The sequence below is a fragment of the Sceloporus occidentalis genome, unplaced genomic scaffold (assembly GCF_023333645.1).
Source record: "Sceloporus occidentalis isolate IW3139 unplaced genomic scaffold, rSceOcc1.0.p SCAF_7, whole genome shotgun sequence".
Taxonomy (NCBI): Eukaryota; Metazoa; Chordata; class Lepidosauria; order Squamata; family Phrynosomatidae; genus Sceloporus; species Sceloporus occidentalis.
The window spans coordinates 76,288,504-76,308,628 of record NW_028316987.1 but is presented as its reverse complement, the minus strand read 5'-3'; the positions used below and the strand labels follow the sequence as shown (position 1 = coordinate 76,308,628).

The window sequence follows — 20,125 nt, the reverse complement described above, 5'->3', positions numbered from 1 at the left end:
CAGATGTAACTTATTTGTGTCTTTGTTACTAGGAAAATAGAATTACAGGTTAAGTATTCCTTATCTAAAATGCTTGGGATCAGACATGTTTTGGATTTTGGATTGTATTTTTATTTTTTGGATTTTGGAATACCTGTATGTGAATATACAAACATAATGAGATGGGACCCAAGTCTAAACACAAAATTCATTTATATTTTATATACACTTTACACATAAAGCCTGAAGGTAATTTTGTACAATATCTTAAAAGTTTGTGTACGAAACAAAGTTTGTGTACACTGAACCATCGGAAAGCAAAGTGTCACTATCTTAGCCACTCATGAAAGAAGTTTTGGCTTTTGGAATATTTTGTATTTTGGAATTCTGGATAAGAGAGACTCAGCAACTGTTTCATTATATGTAAATAGTTACTTGCATGATGCATTGCTATCTAGATTTGTTTTGTTTACAATTTGATCAATATTGAAGCTGGGATTGGGTCAGGAAGGAAGCTTCCTGTAGGTCTAGTTAACTTCCTCTATGAAATGTGTCTTTACTTGCTTGCTAGAATGATCTGTGGTTTTTCCTCTGAAGACATCCACCTACATGTACCTGCCAGGGGACATGTTATGGTCTGTGTTGCACTTTAAACACATTTGAAAAATAGACTGTGGATGATCTTGCCTTTTGGACTAGAAGTTAGATTGGATAGCCTCTGAAAGATTTCCACTGCATTAATTATATGATGTAGAGTTGTACTAGTGTAAAAAAAAAAATGACACCCGCTATCTTGCCAAAATATGGAACACTACCTCAGAGCTAATCCAAACACACCAAACACTCCAGATGTTGTTGGATTACAGTTCCCATAAACCCTACTTACCTAACAACAGCCAATGGTTGGGATGATAGCAGCCACAGTCCAATCACCTCTGGATGGCCACAGGTTACCCACCTTGTTGTCCTACCCCATAATCAAGGCACCTGTGGTTGCACAGTGTTCCATTGAATCAAATTAATAATGTCTTTCCATAATGAGAGTTATTTTTACCTGACTCACACACACTAGGAGAAAGGTGGCCATTTGTTTGCTTGTCTTTGGAGAGCATCACAGGTCTTAGCTGATGTGAGAGAATCATTTCATTCAATTTCTGCTGCAGCACCAAATAGTCTTCTGATAATTTTGATATCTAGAGGGGGGGGGGGAAAGAAACAAAATCATGTTCAAACGCCAATCAGCAGAAGAGAACAATGATTTTAATAAGAGTATGAACCAACTCCTAATGTTACAGAGAATTCTGCTTTTACAGATATCATGAAAAGCTCCATAAATGCTTTGACCAGAAACAAATGGAGCATTTCTACTGTTTCCTGTGGCTTCTGTCAGAATTGGCAACTCCCCTTTTCTCCTGCAGCCCATTGGAAACTCTAACATCCTGCTCAAGGAGGCTGGGAAATGGAGAGGTCAAGCAAATCCCACTGGATTGTGGCCTTAAAGTGAACCAGGTTTTTCATTATACATTCAAAGGAATTAATGTTTTCATAAGATATCTCAGGGGTTTGCACTGAAAGTAAGTACAAATTAGTATGGAAACAATTAAACGGACCACAAAGTAATAAATAATTTAAAAATATTAAAATGTTCTGCAGTCAAAATAAAACAAGAGCAACAAAAACAATTGTTGAGAGAGGAATGTATGGATACAGATACTTTTAGTAGGCATTTGAAAACAAAGATTATGCCCCTCTAACCTTGTGGGGAAAAGACTGCCAAATGTTGGCATTTTAAAAAAGTGTCTCCTAAAACCACATTAATTTTCATTGCTGCTGTTGTTAAGTGTTTGCAAATTGACTCTGATTTAGGGCAACCCTATCATAGGGTCTTAGCAATTTAGAGAACATTTTCCATTGCCTTCCTCCTAGACATAGAGTATAACTTGTCCAAGATTATCCAGTGGATTTCTGTGGCTAAGCAGGGATTTGAACTCTGGTTAATCAGAATCCCAGTGAAACATTCAAACTACTACATCACACTGGCTCTCATTTTCAGGGAATTAGCATTTAATAAAAACTGTGCTCATACAGAGCAATGGAAATTAATTTAGGGGCTGTACAGATGGGCAGCTAAACGCCACCCATTTTTGCCCCAGAAGTAGGCCGCAGCAACCACACGTTGCAGCCTCTGGAGAGATCAAAAAGAACCTAATTCTGGGCAGGTCCTGGAAGGGGTGCCATAGCTGCGCTTGTGCGCCATGATGATGCCCCTTGTGCGCAGCACTGTTTAGGTGCTGCACACAATGAGTGTCATCATGGTGTGTACCGAATAAATGGGCACACGCCAAGATAGCGCCCGGGCAGTGCGGTGAGGGCTTGGAGCGTCCAGACTCTCAGCCCTCACTGCACCTACAGGCTGGCACAAAGTCTCTAACTAGACTCTTCCAAGGTGGTACCTTCCAGAAATGTTGGGTCACACCCATTCACCATCCCACATAGACACAGTTGGGGATGATGGGTGATGCAGTACAACACACCTTGGAGAGAGTGTTGGGGAAGGGTACTCTCAGCAACTTACCTGTCTGGAAAAAGCTGCCAAATCAGACTTTTCCTTCTCTGGGTCCTCCTTCCTTAGGCCCCCAACCTGGGTGCTGGGGCTATGCTTCTCTTTTGTTGTCTTCCAGCCAGGACTTTTACTTTGTCCATCACCGTTCAGCTCATTGTGGGCTCTGTCTTGATTTTCACAAAGCAATTTCCCTTCTTTCCTGAGCTGTCCTCTTCTTCGGTATCCTCTGTAATTACTCTGAATGACTAATGCTGCCTTTTCTTTGTCTCCTAAGGCTGGCTTGCTGGCTTCAATATGTTTTTGAGAACCTCTCAGGGAGTCTTTCCTTATGTTTGCTTTGTTTTCGCTGGGAACTGGCTGGCTGTATTTCAGAGACCGTCTCTCCAGGTGACTATCACACAGAACAATGGGGGGTTGATTTTTCTCATTTGTACCTCTTCTTTCCTGAGGAGTCTGCTGCTGGCTAGCTTCAGCCACTTTTTTGATAGATGCTTTCTTAGAAGAGCGGCTGGAACTGGCCTGTTTTTTGTCATCCTCAGGAGGCTTTTGCTTCAGTGAAGAACTTCTTCCCCTGTGAAGCATCTCTTTATTCTCCTCTGGTGCCTTTTGATCCAAGCAGAGGATGTTCTGAGAAAGTATAGCATCTTTTTGGTCCATTCCTGCTTCCATTTCTGATGCTGTACTTTCAGCCAATTGGAGACTCTGAGTTGAAGATGTTTCAGTCTCCACCATATTCTTGCAGCACTGTTGTCTTATCCTTTTACGTTCTCTGTAACCCCGGTAGTTGCTTTGAAGGATAATAGCAGCTTCCTCTTCAGATTGAGGAGGGGAGTTTGGGACAACAGCTGTACCACCCTCAACCTCTGAAGAAGTGCTCTGATCCTCATCTGCACCTGCCATTTTTTTGTACCGCCCCTTGAACTTTTTACGCTCTCGGTAACCCCGGTAGTTACTCTGAAGGACAACAGCAGCTTCCTCTTCAGTACGAGATGTATTTTGTACAAGAGCTGAACTGTCTTCAGCCTCTAGAAGGGAGCTCTGTGCAACATGTCCATCACCTTTTTTCTCACACTGTTCCTTGAACTTTTTACGTTCTCGGTAACCCCGGTAATTACTCTGAAGTATAATAGCAGCTACCTCTTCAGTATGAGACAGAGAGTTTTGCATGACAGTTGTCTCACTCCCATCCTCTGGAATTTGATTTTTTTCCTTTTCACCTGGGTTAGCTGCCACTTCAGTCTGCTCCTTCCTGAGGAACGATTCCCTGTAAAAGGCATATTCTATTAGGCGATATTATAAGAGACAGATACTGTAACCTTACAAGACCACTCAGGGCAATGTTTATGCATTAAAATGTCAATATGATAAATGTTTCAAAAATGAAAACAATAGCGAAAGATTAGGTTTTTTTGTTGCTTTCAGCAGGAAACAGGGTCTGAAAAATGAAGATACACATTTCTGTACAGCAGCATTCTTCAGTAACTCAAAGACTACTCATTTCAGATAATTTAAAAGGCACTCAACACAAGTGAAAAGTCACTCAAATTAGTACAGTCTTGTTGAAGTCAACTGGGCTAGTTCACTTATATGCTACTGTAAGAGTTTAAATTATTATTTAGCAGAGCTGATACTAGGATTTTTTAAACCAATTTTCATTTGCAGATGGGGGTGTGTGGCTCCTGATAAAAGGACACCTGAAAATTTGGCCAATACATGTGGTGGAATGCACTGTGGAAGGAAAGCTATGATTAGCTCAAGGAAGTGGCTCACAGTATCAGTGTAGCTGATAGTGGGCTCTTCTTGACTCATCTAAAGAATTGTGACTTGTTGCAATATAGCTCCTTCAATTTTGCCACTAGTTGGACATGTCTACAATTGCCATAACTTTTTGGGCTGTCTCTGGATTATACTGGCCTTGAACCCCCCCCCCCCCAAAAAAAAACACAAAAAAAACCCACAACCAATTCCTCCATTACCTGATCTTTTTTACTGAAGGTTTTTGGCTCTTGCAGTAAATAATGGGAGCTGCCTTCCCATACAGGCTCTATTTGCCCAGCATAGCTGCTGAGGTCAGAACGCTATCAACACTGAGTGCCTCGTTCTGACCTCAGAGCAATTCACACCTGCAGCTGGGCAATTGGCAGGAACCATGCATGAAGAGGCAGCCACTGCCATTGCTGCAAAGATAGTGGAAAACCCACTCTTGAATTATTTAAATGAGAGTTGGGTGAGGAAGCCCTGAATTGGATGCAGGTGTCATAAAGACAGTCCAGACTCAATTTGGGGTTTGGCTTTGTGTCATGTAAGCAGGATGCAGTGAGCCTGGGAGAAGTTTGGGGGTAAATCATCCATGTAGACAAGCACGTTGTTGCCTCTGCATTTACTCATCTATTCTACTGATTGTAGCGATTTCTTGGATCTGAACTAGGCCTCTTCCAAAGGTTTGGCAAAACTGAGGCCTGGTTTGCTGAGGTTGTTTAATGGTTTAAAGTATACCCCTCCCCTCCAATGTTTAAATTCTTTTCAAAGTTAGTGTGATAGAGCAAAAGTACCAAAGTGCTGTAATTCATAAATAAATGTGAGAAAGGAGCAAAAGGTATTTTTTGTTCTTGAATTTAAAAATAAACCCATGGAGGTGTAGGGGAATAAAATGTTGTCAGAGTTGCCAGCAAAAGTCAGAAAATAGTTGGGAGCAACAGAAACATCATTTGGATAGTTTTTAAAAATTCAGAAATGACAAGAAAAAATACCACAACCTCCTGACAGATTTGACTCATCTGGAGGAGCCTGGTATCATTGTAATTTGTAGCACATGATCATTATCCATACATGAACAATCATGCTCAGGTACATTTAGAAGTACAGCAAACAAGCAAATAAACAAACCATAGATTCAATATGTATACATCTGGACAACAAGGACTGCTTGTTGTCATCCCCCCACGTAGGAAGGAAGTTAGTAGTGGCAACTGGCTTGAACAAATGTATGAATGGGTGCAGGTGTATTTGCTCTGGGGCCTAAATACCCTAAAGGCGCCAGATCTTGTCTGAAATTTGATTTTAAGTAGCTCCCCCAAAGAAGGGCTTAAGAGCACCCAGAGCCTGAAACACATTGTGCTTTTCTACCAATAAACAACCATCTTTTTAACTTATTGAAATGTGTCTCTTGTTTCTTCTGTAGACTCCAGACTGAGCACCTGTAAAGGAAACTATTCAACATTATTTTCTTTTCCGTATTTTCCCATGCTGGATAGACTCTTAATAACTGGATAATATCCAATAATTACTTTTTAAAAGATATATTTGGTTCCACATAAGATGGGAGTCAGAAATACAACACACAGTCTCAGAGGCACGAAAAATCTTTTCAGATCTGACATGGAGAAAACAGTTACTTATGAATTGTATTTATTTGCTTTCAGGATGTTATAGTGGAAATTATACAGAAATCCATGAAACTTCTGAAGAAAACAAAACTTATATTAATTTTCCATCCTTAAGAAGTGCAGTTTGTCATGGGGATATACTGATGCTTTCTCAATGTAGTTTATTGCAGAAAGAGATGGCATTTAATAGAACAATTGCAACAACAATAACAAAAAAAACCAGTACCTTTTTCTTCTGAAACTCTTTCTCTCCCTGTATCCTCTGTAGTGAGACTGAATTTTTGTTGCTGCTTTATTATTTGCATCTTTTTCATCCTTTATCTTCTTTCTGATTAAGTATCCTCTTGCAACTAACATATATAACAAGAAGAAAAAAACTGCCACAAACCAGTTTCTAATAGTAGGGTTATGAACATATAGAGAGGTTATGTCAGACTACCCTAACTGAATGTCCTGAAGATGTGCTGGGTTACAAGTCATATTATCCCTATCCAGTGTGGCAGTAGCCATATTGCTCAGAAATAAGAAAAATGTAACCCAAGGAAACTGCAAGGTGCAACCATCAAATGATTTTGTCTTACATAATCATAAAACTACATGGGCTTCTTTCTAAGATATGTTTCCCGCAAGGATCACAATTCCTCCAACCTCTGGAAAGGATCATCCCAAGTTATTTTACTATCTGAAGTGACAGGTAAGATGGCACCCCATTCTCCATATGGAAGCCAACCAGAATGGCAATTCAGTCTTACATCAATAGTAGCAATACGTTCCACCTGCATATGGAGGAAGCAAGGTGGCTTAGAAAGCAGAGGGATAAATGTATGTTGGCAAATAAAGTCCTGTCCTGCAACAGCTTGTCACATTAATTCCTTCCCCTCAGCATTCGCCACCAAAGCTGGCTGCCTCATTCTGCCTAACAGTATGGTTGGTCCTGCTTCCAGAAATGACGACTCTGGATTTCAAGGTTCAAATCCCTGCTTAGCCATGGAAACCCAGTGGGTGACCTTGGGCAAGTCCCATTCTTTCAGCCTCAGAGAATGGCAAAGGCAAACCCCCTCTGAAATCTTGCCAAGAAACTCCTGTGATAGGTTTGTCTTAGATTTCCATAAGTTGGAAATGACTTGAAGGAACATAACAAACAACAACAACAATGGATATCAGCACACTCTCAAATAGGATAGAAAACCGCCAGGAGTGATGGAGCTACTTTCTTTGGCTGTCTATGCAATGCTACCTCTTGTGGTAAGGTGCTGGGATTATGGGCTCTCTGCCCACTATTACTTCTTGTGTTTAGCTATAAAGACTATGTTGTTGTTGTGTGCCTTCAAGTAATTTCTGATTTATGGCAACCCTAAGGTGAACCTATCATGGGGTTTTCTTGGCAAGATTTGTTCAGAGGGGGATTGTCTTTGCCTTCCTCTTAGGCTAAGCGTGATTTGCTTGAGGTTACCCAGTGGGTCTCTATGGCTGAACAGAAATTTGAACTCTGGTCTCCAAAGTCCTAGTCCAATCCTCAAACCAGAACACCATGCTGGCTCTCCATCCAGACTATACAGTGGTACCTTTCCTTGGTAATAAAGGTTTCTGTGTATTGTGATGACTTTCCTCCTGTAAGATGGTCATTGCAACTCCTCAACAGGAAGAATGGCTATCACATTTCCTGGACAACATGAGTCCACCCCTAGCTCTAGTTTTACAATCTGGTTCTAAATCCTAAATTGACTCCTGGTTTTCAACTGTTGTTCCATTGTTACTTATGGCTCAGTTTTAACAGATACAGCTTTTAAAAAGAAGCTGCAGATGTCTTCCCTTTAGTCCACATATGTAGCCACGCATACTGATTGTGCAAAAGTGCCTTCAAGTAAGCCTGAAAGAAAGAAACATCAATTCTTACCAGCCTGAAGTCTGGTAATGCGTAATTCCATTTTGTATGCATTCTTTGCAACAGTATATTCTTTGCGAGTAACATATCCCCTGTAAGCTAAAGAAAGATGGTGAAAACTTTATAATTAAGCAGTTATAACACTCTTGCTAAACTAGGGTTGTAAGCCATGTGTTGGAATTTATAAAAACATACCCTTGAGATCATGACTGGACACCATGCAGCCTGTATGCAACTATGTAAGCATTTTGTTCCTGGTACCAGATGCAACTTTTCCTTTAAAACAAGGCATGTCTTGTTTATATGTAGAAACATGCTCTGTAATTCTACTTGTAAACAAGGTACACAGGAGCATGCAGTAGGTCCATGCACTTTGTTTAAAGGAATAACTGCCACAACTTCAGTGAGGGGTGGGGGGTATTCAGGAAAAACAAATGCAGTCACCACCTTCTGCAGTTGCCTATGGCTGCTTTAGACTAGGTGCTATAAACGAGATGTTGTGTGACAGTCTAAACACATGAAAAGAAAGCAGAAAATAGTTCAACGTGACAGAAAATATAGATCTCCCCACCACAAATTCCTAACCAAAATATTAAAATTATTCCATTGGCCGCTTACTTTAACAGTAATCAAACATGAAGTGTGCTTAAGGGGTCAAATTGTCTTCTATTCTATTTAAAGTATGAAAAGCTTTACTTCTCCCTCCCAAAGACACTGAGCTAAAGTTCTTATGGTCTTCAGTTGACAAAAAAATTAGCATTATCACCATGAACAATTTATATTTAACATTGGTTTATTTTGCAAGAACTTTATCCTCGTAGAAACAATGCTAAAAGTTATCTTAGAATAACTCAGCTGTAAATTTTACTCCCAACTAATGTCCCATTGCTTTCATTGCATTTACTTTGTACAATATTCACTGATTTTTAATCCATGGATACAAGCATCTATGGCTTGAAAATATTCAAAAAAAGTGTAAAATCCAAATATTAAACCTTGATTTTGCCATTTTGTATAAGGGACACTATTTTGCTATCCCATTGTATTTAATGGGACTTGAGCATCCATGGATTTTGTTATCCACAGGAGGTCCTAGAGCCAAACCTCAGCAGATAACAAGGGCCCACTCTATGTCTAAGAGGCTTATTGCATAGCTTTATAAAGCGACTTACCGTTCCCAAATTGATTTCTAATTCAGACTGCATCCGGATACTATCGCATAGATTTTTGCTGATGCTCCTGGGCAGGTGCAGCCTGGTGATAGCAAAACAACTCCATGCGATAGTATCCAGATGCAGTATGAATTAGAAATCAATTCGGGAGCGGTAAATCGCTTTTTAAAGCTGTGCAATAAGCTCCCTAGTCAAGATTCAGCTGCCACCAACCACTGTTACTGCCACCACCATTGCCACTATTACTACTACTATTATATTACTGCTATTGCTATTATTATCGTACCTTTCTAGCAAAATACCTGATCAAATTAACTGGCAGTATTATAAAATATAGGATAACAACAAAACTGTTATCATATAGCTTAACAATATGGCAACAATAATTAAAACCGGGGGATCTTTTTTTTAAAGCACATCTGATCATCATATTGCACACATACATGCAGACACAAAAACAAGAACCATATTTTCACATAATTTAGTGAAGTAAGTCAAACTATTACCTGACTGTACTTTAATTGCACTTTCTTCCCTTTTCTCCTTTATTTTTTTGTATCTTTTTGAACCAAGCCATCCTCTGACATATGCTTGAATCAAAACAATCCTGTTGATTGTTTCCTTTCGCATTAAATTCAGTTGTTCTACATGGTAGTACTTGAGAAACACCTTAAAAAGAGCAGAAGAGGAAAATCAACTACATGTTGCACCCTTTCTTCCATAGACGACATCTCAATATTATACTCTCCAGAGTTAAAAAGAGACATAAGTTGAAGATCTGATGTACTAATGAACATCTTTTTGGTAACCCTGGACTATTTAGGTCAGGAGAAACTGCAGGGCAACAACAGAACTTTAACCTCAAGGTGGCTAAAATGCCTGTGTGAACATACAGACCATCTCTGACTTGACATGTATGAGCTGCTTCTGGCACATACAGCCATTTTGCTCTCACTTTGCTTCCCCTACTCCAATGGCTGCCAAACAAACCAGGGAGCTTCTATTTAGAGCATGCTGTTCCAAAAGGCACGCAGCGGTGCTGATACTAGGGTTTGGGAGTGTAGCAGCAGCAGCAGCAGCATGGTGGCATCCCATCCACATGGGCACCACCATTTTTACATAAGGGATGTGCAGTGTATACACGTTGCTGCTCATCCCTTATGTCACAAGTGCGCCAATGGTACACTCGTGACGTGCCAGCACTGTCGCAAAAAGAACCCGGTTTTTCCGGGTTCATTTTGGGGTGGAGGGACGCTGGGCACCTTGGCTGCTGCAGCGTCCCTCTGCAGCCAAACAGGCTGCCACCAGCCCGCCTTTTCCCAGAGGTATGTACCGGGCCTATGATTCCTTGTTTCTCACTGCTTTCATATGTCAGATTTGCAAATCAGAGTTCGTTCTTAGCTTATGATTTCTCAATGTTTTTGGAAACAAAAAGGCAGAAAACCTATTTCAAACAACACACTAAATAAATCTGGTCTGTTTAATGGTCACTCAAATGAGGAGCAACAAGAGAACAGGTTCTGAGCAATAACCTGCAGTTCACTAAGAATAAACCAGATTTTTGAAAATGTTATTATTATGCCATAGGAACATGCTCACTGACAAGGGGGCTTATCTCAACCTAGCGTTCTTCATATATTTTGGGTTACAAACTCCAGTGGCATCACTGGGGCTGGTGTCACCTAGTTCAGGTGCCTGGAAAGGCCTGCTGAAGAGGGGGTTGGTGGCCTCTGCTCTCCCTGTTTTGCTCATCTGCCTGCTGTCCACTCAGTCCTGGAAAGGGCTGACGGGGGGGTGGCCGGGCATTGGGCAAACAAGGCAGCAGGAAGCAGTGTGTACTCGCCCTTCTTCTTCTGTGCCTTGGCTCCCTCAACAGTGAGCCAGGGCAGTGGAGAAGCCAGAAGAGGGGTATGCCCATTCCTCCTTCTGCACTGCCTTGGCTCCCTCAGCTGGGAAAGCCAGAAGAGCGAAGAAGAAGAGCTGGATGCCAGCAGCAATACCACACAACAACACCTCCCGCAATGGGAGGAAGGTCTGACTGGGTGTCACTCCCTCCACCCGAGGTGTCACCTGGTGTGGTCCACATCACTCACACCCCCTGATGATGCCCCTGACAGGTCATATCTTCCTTAGCCATACTGGGTGACATTAGTGGGAACCGTAGTCTAAAACATATGGAAGGTGCTATAATGGGAAATGTCTTCTGGCAGGCACAGTTACATCAAATAATGTAACACGTGGACCCTGCAGTCTAACAACATCTCAGTCATCAATGCTTTTAGGTACTGGATCCATATCAAGAACAAGACAAAGTCTTCATTTATACTTGCATTAGCAGTGAATATATTTTGCTAAGTAACTGTTTCACAAACACATTGTACAATAATATTAATTAATTTATTACCATTCCTTTGAGTGAGATGTGAGCATGAACCACGCTGGAACTAAGTGTTGCAAATATTACCTTAGTTTTCCCCAGTATCCAGTTATCAACCTGAGCTTTTTCCAAGATGGCAGCACAGGTTTCAGGGCTGACAGGAGGGTTGTCGCTTGATTTGTAACAAAGGAGATAGTATCTAAGGGAGGGAAAGAAACCTTGATTCTTAAGTACTGCACACACAGGAGACATTTAGTACTGATCAGTTAACATTTATCTGATTTTTTTTGTACAGTCTAAAGTGTAATGCTGTGACAGCCACTGTGAATTTTTATGCATGGCATTTAGACACGAAGCTAAAAGGCTAACCAAAGGCATTGTTGCATATAAAAACAGGTCAAATTTAACAAATAAATGTCCCAAAGCATCAATAATAATATATTTTTTTACTTATTGTTATTTATTTGAGCTGATCTACACCTTTAGAGAAACAATTTGGTACTATCCTCATAGTACTCTGCCACTTCAGAATATAAATGACGAATGGCATGACTGAATGCTCTCCCTCCAGCATCAAAGCAAACAATTGTGTACAAAAAATTAAACATATTGAGAGCAGTTACATATCTTTTTAACACAATGATTTTGCACAGAAAGTAAGTGATACTGAAGCTAACTTTTTAAGCGTTGTAGTGAGTGTGTGTTTTCCCTAATCTATATATTTGTTAGCTTTGTATCTCACCTTTTTCCCTAACAAAAAAGGACAAGATGGTTAGTAATAAAGCCAAGTGAAATAAATACAATTAAAGAGCAAAACACAGCCACTGATAGTTGCAGGAAGTTGGAATGGAGCACTGGCACCTCTTTGACAACAGAGAGAACAACAGAAAATGAGATGCTGTCCCAAAGTAAAAGCTCCTGCTGTGCCCAGGATAGTGGACAGAAGCCACTGAAACTATCTGGCATAGAGTACCCAAATGGAGTGTTCCTTAAATGAGAGAGGACAGATAACACCTACAGATTGGAAAGATCCAAAGCTATTCTATTCCTCCAGCTGGACATGTTTCAGACTCATAATCTCTCTTGGGGTTCAATGAGGTGGGGGTGGATTGTAAATACATGTATTTATTGGCAGGATAGCCCATGAAAATTGCCCTCCCCTATATCTCCTGTTTCTGGGCCCAAGGATTTTATGTGGAAATCCTGAATCAAGAGTCATTTTCTCTAAATCTCAAGATATGGTTCAACTGTGCAGAATAACTGAAGACTGTGATGCCCAAACACAATCTTGTATGTGTGGATCATCACAGTTACAACCAAAGCTTGGAAAAGTTACCTTAACATACAATTTGGGGAATTCTGGGAAATGCAGTTTAAAAAAGTAACATTTCCAAGTTACTCTGGGCCTAAAAAATAACAGTTATGAAAGGCATACCGCTTTATGAAGTTAGCAAAGAGGATACGATGAGAATAACCCTGCCTCCGAATCCGCGCTGTTTCCAGAATGCCAGTGTAGCGCAGCTGTACCAGTACCTTTTCTCTGTCATACTTGTTTGCCTGTCGATCATTGTTTGGCTTAATGCAACGAACAAAGTGAGGCTGGCCCACAACCATTTTAGATAATAAATCCATTAATGAGTACTGAAAGGAAATATAAGAAACATTTGGTTTTTAAAAAATATATATATTGACTTTTGCGTGCATGAGCAAGAACTCTGTAAAATTTATACTACAGTGGAGCCTCCGCATACGCGGTCTTTTTATAGGCGGCTTTGAGCATAGGCGCTCAAAGCCGCCAGCGCGCGCACCTGCTGCGCCGCCGCACACGAGCCCTGTTGGAAACAATGGGGCTCAAGCATAGGTGGATTTTTTTATACACGGAGGGATCTGGAACGGATCCCCCACGTATAATAAGGTTCCACTGTATTTCATACCTACGCTCCTTACACTGAAAATGATTGTGGCCTGCCTACAACTACCATAGGAAATTACACATTATTTATGCATCTGCATAATGTATCTCACTTAAACTTGACCAAATTACACTCAGAAGTAGGAACTATTATACTTCCACTGTTCTCATGATGAAAATACCAGGCAAAAGAATACTTTATTGTCACAAATTAATATTGAAATCCGGGGGGAAAATGTTGGAATAAAGAGAACCTAAGTACTCTAGAGGCACCAGATTCTGCTTGATCTTGCAAGCTAAGCAGGCACAGGCCTGGTTAGTAATTGGATGGGAGACCACCAATGAATGCCAGGTTCTATAGGCTATATTTTAGAGAAAGAAACTGGCAAAACCACCTCTGAATATTACCTGCCTAAGAAATCCCTTTGAAATTCATGGGTAACTTTCATGGGTGAAATTCGACAGGTGACTTCAAGGCAGATACACAACCTACCTCTCTCTCTTAAAAAGACCAGCCAGATTGCCCACTTTATACTAAGATTGAAGAGTGCTTTTAAAAAGGGATGTAAATGTTGGTTTAGAAAACTCCCATCTACTCTAGTTGGGACAAGCAACTGGATTGGGAGCAAAATAATCCACATTGGGGAAAGCTAGGATAGCTAAAAACTATTATTTCCATTTCTGAAATATAATCTATCTTGTCTTGACATTATAATTAATGGCAGGGTCAAAAAACACAGCGGCATTGTGTTTTACTATTTCTAGAAATCATCTAAAGCTCTAGTCTCAAGAGTTCTACTAGGTTTCCTTTTCTAATAGCTCTCCTACCTTACTACAGGCTAAATTTCAAATGGATAAGTTCATCTATCAGATCACATAAGCAAGAGGAGAAAAAGATAGTCCCATCTTTAAAACAGTTTGGTTTCCTTTTATTGAACACATGAACAATACAGAGAGCAAATAAAGATGCATTCCAGTAACATTTTCTGAAGATAAATTATTTGGTTTTAGTACTAAATTGACTTCTACAATAACAGAGAAATTTGTAAAAGTAAAATTCAGCTAATTGCTACTCAGATTCATAACTGTTTTCTGGAAGTAGTTCTAGTAGCTAATGAGTCTTATTTCCTACAAATTATTTGTGCCATTTTCTGGTTAACATCCAAATGTCACTTTTACTCACTGTCTCGGTCATAGCTCGATCATAGCTCTTATGCTCAAAATCATTGTGGCCTTTAATGTTAATATCATCAATGCTACACTGCCATGGCCTATGGCTTAAAATAACACACTGAGAATAGTGCCTACTGCAGAGTCCCTGCCAAGTCTGTAGTCCTTATGAGCAGATGGATATGTAATTGCCCATTGGCATGATATTGTTAATGGCAGTTGTGGCATAAAATGATGTTCTGACAGGTGTTCTACAGAGTGGATCTAATGCAGATTCTTATTCAGAAGAGAGATGCTAATTGTGCAAACATCAGAGTGACTCAGAGGAAAATAACAGCAATAATGTAACATTGCTTGAGAGTGCATTATTCAAATGTAAATTCAAAATGCATCCTTGTGAGTGCTTTGAATATATAATTAAAGGTCAGTAGGGACCATAGAAACAAAAAGAATGCTCCCAATAACAACAATGAAAGCTAAGTAGCTTGGACAAAGTGACTGATAAAATATTTGGAAGGAAAGCCCTTCAGTGATACAATGAAAATTGAAAGACAAGAACAGACCACAACAGGACTCCTTTTTGACTATCATTCTATCCCTGTGGAGTAGAGAAAAAAAAATCAAGGCCTATGTAACACCAACTTCATTTTATATGTTTGTGGCAGTGAAGCCTCAGATTTCAAAGTGACTAAACTGGTATACATTATGAGTTGCTCAGGGACTGAGACAACTTTCAGTCCAGCTTGTGTGAAGGAAGGAAAAGTGTCAGCTTGATGGGCACTGAAATCTCAGACAGGAGCATGACAGCCTTGGTAAAAGAGCCTTGGGTTTCTCTTCGGCTGAAAAAAAAGTTTACTTGGCAGTCCAACCAAATAAATGATTCCAATTTGCAATAAAGAAGACAGAAGACCTTGGTCAGTGGGACCTGTCACAAAGTCTCAAGTCCAATCCATGAAACTTCAATTTTAAAAAACTAGTAAATTCCGTGTTTTTATAAGGCTTTAAAGCTTTTAAAATAATCTAAAAATAAAAAGAGAAGGAAAAGGATGAAGTGGCAGTGTACACTCTGATAAATCTACTTGTTTTATCATTTTCAGTTGCTTGCTTTGACCCACAATATTTTTTGTATCATTTCTGAAAATATCTCAGGAAGCAAGACCAGGAAAGACCTCAGAAAACTAGCTGCTACAAGACAAGAGTGGATAATATTGGGTTTAGCTAGGGGTAGGCCATCTGGGACCCCACTGCAGCTCCCAAAGTTCTCTTATTTTTGGTAAACCTTTTCTCCAACAGCCTCAACAACTTTTTAGGGATTCTGGGGGGCAATTTTGCCATTTTTTTGCAGGGGGGGAGGAAAGAAGGGAAACCTGTTTTAACCCGTGAGGGCCTTGGTTGCAAACTAGAACTGACATGGGCTAATGGCAAAGCATTTAGTTTCTTTAACGAACAAATGATCAGCTGGCAAAAACTGCTTTAAAGTGCAAGCTAAAGGGGAAGCAATTACTTTTAGAAACAATCAATTTTACTGAGGAAGCTGTTGAGCCAGTGGAGCAGTTGTTGCCAACATGTAAGTCTTCATCAAATAAGAAAATGTGGGAGGGGAGAATTACTATTCTCTTTCAAAATCAGCAGTCACTTTCCAGCTAGTGCCCCCCCCCCCCCAATTTCTGTATGATCCTGGGGCTATTAGTCTACCAACAACCACTGAGTCCCAGCTGCTTTCAGTTGCCTTATAGTTTCATTTGACTCTTCCATTAATTGTGCAATGTTGTGAAACTCTTTTCCAAGAAGGATTAGACAGGCACTCCTTGCTGTCCTTTCTGAAGGCAGGTGAAGGTGTCTACTTAAGCAAGCCTTTGAGGACTGATTATTAAAGGGGAAAGAGGCATTTCAGGATGTCCTGGAGTGTCTGTATTTGTTGCTTTTCTTTTTAATGCTTTTGCTGTTGTGTGCCTTCAAGTCATTTCCGATTTATGGTGACCCTAAAGTTAACCAATCATGGTGTTTTCTTGGCAAAATTTGTTCAGAGGGTGTTTGCCACACTCAAGTTGCTATGTCATGCTGGTTCTCAACTGCTTTAAAATCTTTTGATAGCTTAGTTATATTTTTAAACTTTTGTATGATGTGGATTTAACCTGTTTTAACTTTTGTAAGACACCATGAATCCTGGACTGAAAAAATGCTGGGTAACAATAGTAGCAGTATGCATAAGGAATCTTTTAGAATCTTTGATTAACTGTATGAAAAAAATGGTAGTATAAGCTTTTGTAGATTTTGGAAGTAGACCAAGTTTATGATTTTATCACATAGAATGCAAGCGTCATTAAATTTGCATTAGAACCCATCAATATAATGCACTAACAGGTTGATTGATTTTCATACAATGTTGCGCAATGTTGCCATTATCCTGCCATTATCCCATGAATAAAGTAGCAAAATTGCGTCATTTTTTATTCACAGGAAAATCCTGAAAATAAAAAGTGGTGTGATTTTGCCATGTTATTGCATGCTATTGATGGGATTTAATGCTGATTTAATGACGCTTGTCTCCTGTGTGATAAAGTCCTATGAAAGCTTATCCTATGGTGTCTTTTGCAAAATTGTCTCAAAGATGCTACAGTAGTAGTAGTAGTAGTAGCAGCAGCAGCAGAAGCAATAATAATAATAATAATAATAATAATAGAAATACACAAATTCAATCTAGAGAATGAGGAGACTGAAATAGTTAAATAATTCTCATATCTAGTATCAAACATTGACCAGAATGGAGACTGCAGTCAAGAAATAAGAAGACTAGGAATGGGAAGGGCAGCTATAAAAGAACTGGAAAAAATACTGAACAGCAAAGACATACAACTGAGCACTAAAGTCAGAATCATTCAGACCATTGTATTCCCTGTTACAATGTATGGATGTGAGAGCTGGATTGTGAAGGAAGCAGACAGAAAGAAAATCAACTCATTTGAAATGTGGGGCTGGAAAAGAGTATTTAGGATACCACGGACAGCCAAGAAGACAAACAATTGGGTTCTTGAACAGAGCAGTTCAGGGCTCTCCTAGGAAACAAAGGTGATAAAGTTGAGACTATCGTACTTTGGCCATCTAATGAGAAGACATGGATCACTAGAAAAAACAATAATGCTAGGAAAGGTGGAGAGTAAAAGAAAGAAACTAGATGGATAGACTCAATCAGGGGGGTTGTGGGCAAAGGCTTGCAGGATCTGGGCAGGGCAGTGGAGGATAGGGAATCTTGGAGATGTCTCATCCACGGGGTCGCCATGATTCGGAACCAACTCGAGGGCAGTTTACCATTCAATTCATAAATGATTAAAAAATTTTTTTAAAAAAAAACAAGGACAGTTAAGGACTCACCCTGAAATATGAAGCAACTGTCTGTGTTTTCATATTGGTTGTTTCTCTTGGATGATGCGTGGAATCCTCTGGCTCACTCTATATGTATCAAGAAAGAAGATGGCATTTCTTATCTGAACAGCATCTGAACCTTATTGCTCCTGATCAAACACAGAGTGCCCTTTCAAACAACACTATTAATAATGAAAACATCCTCACTCTAAGCTGCAGATGCTATTGAGTAATCACTAGGGAAGCCAGAGATTATTGCACCAGTTACACCGTACAAAGCTTTATCACGCTGTACAAACATGGAGACGCACACATACTGAACACAGTTTGATAACTGAGCATATAAGATATCTGTCACAAATGGCATAGTAAAGATAAATTGTCTAGATTTCTCTTTCCCCCCCTCTTTTTTTTTTTAAAAAAGCTAAGTATTGTTGACATCCAATAATAATGATGATAATAATAATAAGCTCATTTTATTGTGGTTGTTTTGATTAGAACTTTAAGTAGCTCCACAAGCAGAACCTTTGTGTTCTTCTTTTCTACTTAGAGATATAACTCTTATGAATTCACCGAAACATACTTACAAACAAGCATGCTTAGGGGATGAGAGCTAAAGTCAGTAATAGCCAAAAAGGTAGTTAGTATTCCCCGAAGTAGTTATAAAACTATAGTCAGAAAGAAGGGAAATGTAGGTGTGTTTTTTTTACCTCACGGAAGGAATACGAATTGCACAACACAAAGATATCCAGCTAAACAGAAAAGAAAATAGGAGAGAGGGAGAGAAACCAAGGAAGGGGTTACTTGCTTACTTCTTCAGTACCAACAACAATATTGCCTTTCACTACTTTAACATGAAGATATGGCAGCTGTTGTTGGGATTCTTACCTTACTTTGGCTGATTGATTTCTGTGGAGTCCATGTCTGGTAGTTGACAGCACTCTTGCTTTTAGAGTGTGCCAAATTACCTAAATAGGGGGAAAACGCACTGCTGAAAGAGGGCTACTGTCTATGGCTGCGTCCGCACTGCAGAAATAATCCAGTTTGAAACCACTTTAACTGCCACTGCTCAATGCTATGGAATTCTGGGAACCGTAGTTTTGTGAGACATTTAGCCTTCTCTGTCAGAGAACTCTGATGCCAACACAAACGACAGTTCCCATAATTCCATAGCACTGAGCCATAGCTTTTAAAGTGGTGTGAAACTGGATTATTTCTGGAGTGTGGGTACAACCTATATTAGAGAAGAGGCCTACCAGTTTGTTTTAAAATCTGATTTACAGAGCTGCCTGATGAGTGTATCTTTATCTGTCTCTCACCCAGGAACATGAAAAGGCATCCTTGTCATCATCTGTTGCAACACATACAAAAGCCAGCCAAGTTGGCTTATGAGGGCAGATAATGCCACAAGCACATCTCCCTACTCCAGTAGTATATATTACAATAGCTACTAACTATTTGTTGCCCTTTCATGACTGCCCTTGTTGGCATTATCACAATTATACTTGAAGTCTGTAGCCTCAAGCAGAGGCTCACTTCGCTTCATAGTAGGACTGGCCCTGTTGCCACCATTGCATTTTACATTTCGTAGGATACACAAGTCAATTTATTAAGCTGCCTCCCTTGGAAATCTTGCTTATTTTGGATTGCTTTTAAATGAAATGGTAGATTAAATTGGTGAAACAGAATGAAGCAAGGGACTTATCGCGTGGGGTTAAAACCCCACCTTACCTTTGTCGAATTCAGTGCTAATTTGGGAGGCAGCCGGGCCCTATCACATAGAAATAGCTGCTGAATCACTGCCAGGGTCCATCTTGGATGCAGCCCAGGTCCTGTAACCTGCTTCCTTGGCCATTTTTAGAAGCTGGAAGCTTCTGACTTCTAAAAATGGCCGCGGAAGCGGCTTACAGGACCCAGGTTGCATCTGGGACAGACCCAGGCAGCGATTCAGTGGCGATTTCTGTGTGATAGGACCCAGCTGCCTCCCGAATTAGCACTGAATTCAGGGAAGTTAAGCTGAGGTTTTAACCCTATGTGATAGGATCCTAACTTTAAAAAAAAATTCTGTTTGGCATACCGAACTAAAACATTTGAACCAGATTGAAAATGCCCCCAATCTTAAAGGATTCTAATTCCACACACTTTTTATAAAGTTGCTTCCTCATTGCAATTCCACTATAGAATTTAAATATAAATTAATCTTGCATTTAGGTACTTGGAAAAAAAGCACTTGGGGCAAAAGAAATAATTGACAAGAATTGCATAAAGACCATTTGCATTTTCCAGACTGTTTTCATGTCATATTTGGGTGAACAGCA

The 20,125-nt window shown here is 39.9% G+C and overlaps 1 protein-coding gene across 3 annotated transcripts in view; it reads right to left on the bottom strand.

Moving 5' to 3' along the window:
- The window catches only part of MYO3A (myosin IIIA), a 191,110-nt gene that overhangs the window by 20,347 nt on the left and 150,638 nt on the right, over positions 1-20,125 (bottom strand). For 2 of the 3 annotated variants that reach the window (XM_089533391.1, XM_089533390.1), the window contains exons 23-32: positions 18,696-18,775; positions 18,518-18,559; positions 17,817-17,894; positions 12,798-13,003; positions 11,450-11,561; positions 9,492-9,654; positions 7,826-7,912; positions 6,155-6,278; positions 2,555-3,806; positions 1,034-1,172 (exon numbers count right to left, since the gene is read on the bottom strand). In XM_089533391.1, coding sequence (XP_089389517.1) covers positions 1,034-1,172; positions 2,555-3,806; positions 6,155-6,278; positions 7,826-7,912; positions 9,492-9,654; positions 11,450-11,561; positions 12,798-13,003; positions 17,817-17,894; positions 18,518-18,559; positions 18,696-18,775 — 2,283 coding nt within the window. The remainder of the gene's footprint in view (positions 1-1,033; positions 1,173-2,554; positions 3,807-6,154; positions 6,279-7,825; positions 7,913-9,491; positions 9,655-11,449; positions 11,562-12,797; positions 13,004-17,816; positions 17,895-18,517; positions 18,560-18,695; positions 18,776-20,125) is intronic. The other variant, XM_089533392.1, reaches the window with a different exon arrangement.